Source organism: Nelumbo lutea, chromosome 1, assembly GCF_056320005.1.
Source record: "Nelumbo lutea isolate HS-2025 chromosome 1, American lotus-T2T, whole genome shotgun sequence".
NCBI lineage: Eukaryota > Viridiplantae > Streptophyta > Magnoliopsida > Proteales > Nelumbonaceae > Nelumbo > Nelumbo lutea.
This window is the reverse complement of record NC_142684.1, coordinates 84,313,188-84,319,587: the sequence shown is the minus strand read 5'-3', so window position 1 is coordinate 84,319,587 and position 6,400 is coordinate 84,313,188. Positions and strand designations below refer to the sequence as shown.

Here is a 6,400-nt window from a genome sequence, read left to right as displayed (position 1 = left end):
TTCGCATAGCCAAGGGGTCGGGAAAAATCTACCTCCATCATATATTGATAATGAAAAAAATACAATAATTTCAAAAATACAATAAGTACTAAAAATATATTAAGTTAATCAATAAATAGTATAATCTCAAACAATAGTTTAATCTCTAATAAATATTAATCAATAAGTTATAATAAAAATATAATAAGTACTATAAACAAAATTTAAAAATTTCAATAATAGTAGTTTAATCTCCTTTTTTTTTTATTTTTTAATTCCATGTCATTTTTGAAACAACCATTGAGATGCACTTTCCCAACCAATGAGGGGGAACCTTCACTGGCACTTATAGTTTTGGGTGGACCCAATTCTAATGATAACAAATTCGATGATTACAATTCTAGGTGGTTAACGTTCCAATTGGTTCCAGTTCTGGCAACAATAGTTCTGGTAGTTTTAGTTTCGGGTGATTAAAGTTTCAGTTGATTCCACTTCTGACGATAACAAATCCGGTAGTCTCAGTTCTAGGTGATTAAAATTCCAGTTGGTTCTACTTTCGGTGATAATAGTTCTGGTGGTTACTTTTTTCGGATGGTTAATCTTCCAACGGTTCTAGTTTCGACGATAACAATTTTGGCAATTATGGTTCTAGACTTTTAAAGTTTTAGTTAGTTCCAGTTCGTTAAAGTTCCGATGGTTATGGTTCTAGATGGTTAATGTTATGACAAAATGCTACTGTATTTATCCCTCTTTTTCGGTAGTTGGAGATGCACTCATTTATCTCTTATGTTGGTGATTTTGCCTCACCTTTTGACTGTTGCAGAAGTTTCTTCATTTTCTCCTTTATCCACTGTGAATATTTTTGTTCTTTCTAGAGACTTGTATTGTTGCTTGGTATTGTTACCACTTCTCTATTTTCATACAATGATTTCTCTACTTTCTTGATTTGTAGTGTTACCACTACTTTGTGGTTTCATAGTTGAATGAAATATGATGTTTTTCCATAAAAAAAAAAAAAGAAAAAATAAAAGAAAGATTGCAATAACTGAATCAACACGTGGATGGCTAATTCTGAATGGGAATAAATCTATGGTTAATTCGATATCTCTACAGCCCATGCCATATAGAGAAGGAAATTAATTAATCCTTGATCTTTCCTTTTTGTTGGAGAATCACATAAGGAAATTTTGCTTAAAATACAATTTACATGCATTACTAAATTCCAAGTTAAATCAGAAGAAGCCTATACAACTCTCTCACATACTACACCTATATGCATTAATTTGCATGTTTGAAAATTGAAACAGAATTAATCCCAGATGGACATTTGAGGTGATGATGGTAATTGGTAAATAATACAAGGGTGTTGAATTGAAGAGGATGTTAGCCGTTCGTTTGTGTGTGTATCAAATAATTCAAACTTCTGGCTGCTGTACTTGTAACTGTGGATGCTCTTCTCTTCTTCTGCCCCTCTCCCACCTTCATCGTGGACATCTAAGTACGAGCTAGAGATAATCATCAAAGAGAAAAAGAGACCAAACAAGTGGAAATCGATCAGAGGGCGACGGATACATTGTATTTCGTTGATAAGATGGAAACTGTCTTATTGGGCGACAAGTTATCAACAACCATAGAACAATTAAGAAAAACATCGAACTGTCTCAATGGAACATTCCCTAGCACAACGTTCACAGGCGCCTTTACTCTGATGAATAAGGGTATTCTATTCGTTTTTCGGTTATCCATGAGAGCTGCCTGAAGCCCCGACCCAAACTCGCTCTTCCCTTTGAGCACAATATTCAGGACGGTTATATTCTTATAGCCTTGGTGAAAAGCCGGAAGCTTTCCAGAACAAAGCGTTGAATCATCGTAATCCACGAGTACGATGCTGTCCTTGTCATAGACGATGCCAATCTTATCGTTTGGGTTCTCAGCTTTCACAGTCACCACAAACTCGGCATACAGACTGAAGTCCTTCTGCATATCGAAGTTGTTCACATCGATGCGCTCAAACTTGTAAGAAGGGATCTTGGGTTGGAAGAATGTGTAGAGGTAGAAGATGAAGCCTGCTAACATTAAGATCAATAGGATGATGAAGCAATAGCAGCAGCATATACATTTAAGGCAGCATTTACCGCTCTTATGACTGCTTTTGTGGTAGCGTGGGATGTTGCGACGATAGGGAGGAGGTCGAATGCCTGTTGCTTCCCCTCCATTCTCCGAAAGCATTACATACTTTGATGGGCGTTGAGGTTGCCCGGAATTCGTGTCCGTGTTGTTGTTCATCTTTGGATTGGTTGTGGTTACAAATTGAGTTTTGTTTTTGGCCGGAGAAACCAGGAAGAGATGGATTATGGAAAGAAAGGGAAGTCAGGAAGTCGAAAGAGAAGAGGAGAAGAAAAGAAAAGAAAAGAAAAGAAACTAGGACTCTCCTCTTCTCCCCTAGGAAAATCTCTCTCTCTCTGTGACCGGAGGGGAGGTGGGCGGCCGGAGAGAATAGGAGGTGTTTGTTTGTCTGTGGAAAGGATGGCAAGTTGTGGAATGTAGTCCCGATGGTTAAGGATGTTTGTGGTGCAACAGAAATGAAGTTTGAGGCATCTAATTTTACTTCCAACCGGGTCAAATGAATTTCAATCCGCTTTCTGTCTTCTCTATTTTCAGCACTTTTCTGTTCCGAACTTGTTGGACCTGCCATGGCAATCCTACTATTCCTTTCTAGTTTCTACATTAAACACAGCCGGACGCCATCTCTCTCTCTCTCTCTCTCTCTTGGCATCCATTAACAAGTTAACAATTGGGAAACAAAAGGGTAACAGAACAGTGAGGCTCCAGTGTTCAATTGCGAATTATATCATATCAGTATCTTACATATATAATATTAATGGCAATTGTTAGCAACACGCAGCTCTTTGTGATTGCAACTTCTCCGTTTGGCGGGGAAGAAGACAGTACAAGAGTAAGACTGAAGACTCAAGGGACCCTCCTGTCCAGCGTCGGACAAGAAGCACGGAAAGCCTGTCCTCCGCTGCAAGATCTTAGCGAACAGATTCGGGCAAAGGCGAAAACCGATTTTACGACTGATTTCACTTTCACGATCAATTTCTTGAGCTTCCGAGAAGTGGGTCTCAGAGGTTTCTCTTTCTCCAAGGATGATAGCCTGTAGGTCCGGAGAAAAATCTGCCGTTTCTTAGCTCTGTCCCTCCTATAGCTTAAAGACATGGTCAGATGCTCTTGATCCTTCTTTCTTTTGGACCCTGCTCTCCGGCTAAGGCCGTCTTCTCCCCAGGTTTTACCGCTTCGGGACAATACTTCATAGTAGCCGGCTCCATGGCAAAGGGCCAAAGAGGTGCTGCGGACCAGAGTGTTCATTGCTGTTCGCTCTGAGGAGGCTTCCGGTGAAAGATCAATTCCTTTAGCTTTATATCATTATTCACGCAAGAGCGAATACTTTGGCATGCCGGCCAACAAGCATGACGCAAGATTTTGACCACAGACACCATCTTCTCTCTTTGGCGGGCGCACCCTCAGAGAAAAAATGGACAATGGTTCAAATCATTGTACAGTACAGGGGGTTCAGTTCAGATACAAATTAAGAACTTAAGGTTTGGCGGGTTCACGAATCCTGTCATCTGGGGTTAATCAAGTTTGACAGTGGTTCACATTTGTCATCACCAATTCAATTCATTATTCTTCACTGTGTATGTGTGTAAAGACTAAATTATCAAGTCGGTGAGAGAAATTCCAGTCCATTCTGTTGAAAGATGCTTGGTTTAATAATTTCGATTTGAGTGTGGAAGTAAATGACTGAAACCTGAAGGCTTATGGGGGGCGGGGGTGGGTGTTAAGGAATGGGAAACCTGTTCTGCATGAAAATTGACAGACTAGGAAGATGGGCGTCTGAAAACAACAAATAAACAAATTTGTTTGAACTTTGAAGCATCCATTCTTGACTTTGACCAAACAGAAACGTGCGACAAAATTTTCTTGCTCGCTTCTACAGTTCTGTAACCTACTTTTAATTTGCTCCATAAATACCTGTCTGTCTTGTATCTGCCTGATTTATTATCTAAAATTGAATGAGCTCTACTTGTCAAAAGGACAGAATGTTCATCAGAATTTATAACCTCCTGGTGGACTTGGATTTCTCTCTAATTGGATGGATGAGAAATAACACATTCGCAGGGGCAATTTAAACCTAAATTTTGCTGAATGGAATCAGTGGTTTTCCAGAAAATTATAAAGTTAATTAAAGTTGTATTTGGATAAGCTTTAGGGTCTGGGTTTTTAAAGTCTAAAAGCACAAAACCCAAATTTAGCCTCGCTTTCGGGTTAAAAGGTGTTTTGGCTTTAGATTACGGCTAAGCATCTCTTACCAAACTTTCTAAACTCTCTTTGGTCAACAGTTCAGTACTCAAAAAGCAAAAGCCTATCCAAACGGATTGCCACTATGGTCAAATCAAAACCTTACCACCACAATAAAACTCGGACAAGTATATATATATATATATATATATATATATATATTAAAATTGGTCCACCGCCCTCTCCTTGCTTCAAATCATTCTTTCTAATTTTTTAATTTTATATAATTTTATATAATTATTTATTAAATCAATAAAGAAATCGCATATGCTTAACTATCTCTAATAATATTTGTTTTTTAATGTTTAACCAAGTGATACCACTTTCTCCCACTTCCTTCTAAATTGTCTCTAATTTTTATTTATCTTCTAAATTATCTCTAACTCCTATTTATCTCTTAAATTATCTCTAATTTAGTAAAGGCATTCTCTCCTAAACTATCTCTAATTCCTATTTATCATCTCCCCCATTTTTTTATCTATATCTATCTAATGAAAGTTTCAATTAAAAAAAATGGTAAATTACAAAGACCCCTCCTATACTATGGGGTTTATGACAAAGACCCTATGTACTTTGTTTTGCGACAAAGACCCCTTGTACTATGACTAGGAGACAAAAACTCCCTTCTGTTATATTTTCATTAAAATCTGTCGTTACAATATTTTTTAATCCCCATACTACCCTTATAACAATTGGGAGAAAAACACTATTCATCTTCCCTAACTTCTACCTCAATTCCTTCACTTGGGTAGGAAAAGGATTACTTGATTCCTTCACATGTCGAATCCTTTTCCCACCCATGAGAAGGAATTGAGGTAGATGTCAGGGAAGATGATAGTGTTTTTATCCTAATTGTTACAAGGGTAGTATGGGAATTAAAAAATATTGTAATGGTAGATTTTAAGGGAAAACTAACCGAAGGGGGTCTTTGTCTCATAGTCATAGTACAGGGGGGCCTTTGTCGCAAAATAAAGTGCAGAGGGGTCTTTGTCACAGACCCCATAGTACGGGGGGTCTTTGTAATTAACCCTAAAAAAATTCTGAAATATTTAAATTTTATAACTAAATTGTATACTAAATTTGAAATATTTATTCAAAACAGAAAAAATTAATCAATAATGATTTTTTTTTACAAAATCCATCATGAAATTTTGTAGTGACAATATAAATTATAATTCTACGAATTATACTATTTAAATGTTATTCAAAAATAAAAATTTAACATTAAAAAATAAAACATTATTTAAATATTTTAATAACTAAAAATCATAAATAAAAAAATAGAAAATATCAAAATAATATAACAAAATATTTAATATTATGTAATAACATTAAAATAAATAAAATTAAAATAATGAAAAATTTTAAACATTTTACATATTATTTAAATATTTCAATAACAAAATACTTAACATGACAAAATTTTAAATAGTTAAAAAAACAAAATTATGTAATAAATTTTTAAAAAAATATTAAATGTAGAAAAATAATTATAATAGAATTCATAATATTCATACTAATAATAATTTAATATTTTACAAATTTAATAACGAATTATGGAATAATAGTACAATTATAATTTTATGGATTATTTAATTCAATAAATAATTAATATTTTCAGAATTTAAATAACAATATTATTTCAATAACTAAACAATATTGTAAATAACTAATTTCACTTATATCAATTAATAATTGTAAAAATAACTATCAACAAAATTAAATTTATTAGTAATGATTTTACAATAATAGTGTATATTCATTATATATTTATATATACTATATTTAACATTTATTTTATTTTCAGTAATTATTTATTTTTTTATAAATATGCTTTCAATAATTACTCATAAATGTATCTTTATTCTTGTTATTTAATAGAAAATTGTCAATAACTATTGGAGATTAAACAACTATTATTTAACTTTTGGAATTTAATTTATCGTATTTATTGTATTTTTGTTATAAATTTATTTTTAGTAGTTATATATTTTTTATAATTTATAGATTAATACTTATTAGAGATTAAACTATTACTTAATAGTACACTATTTATTGA

At 33.8% G+C, this 6,400-nt stretch overlaps 1 protein-coding gene across 1 annotated transcript; it reads right to left on the bottom strand.

The window, feature by feature from the left end:
- Positions 1 to 1,115: 1,115 nt before the first annotated feature.
- LOC148875795 (NDR1/HIN1-like protein 6) lies at positions 1,116 to 3,477 on the bottom strand. Its single transcript, XM_088966949.1, has one exon. The coding sequence runs from the start codon at positions 2,263 to 2,265 to the stop codon at positions 1,534 to 1,536; it is 732 nt and encodes a 243-aa protein (XP_088823075.1). The 5' UTR covers positions 2,266 to 3,477; the 3' UTR covers positions 1,116 to 1,533.
- Positions 3,478 to 6,400: the final 2,923 nt, after the last annotated feature.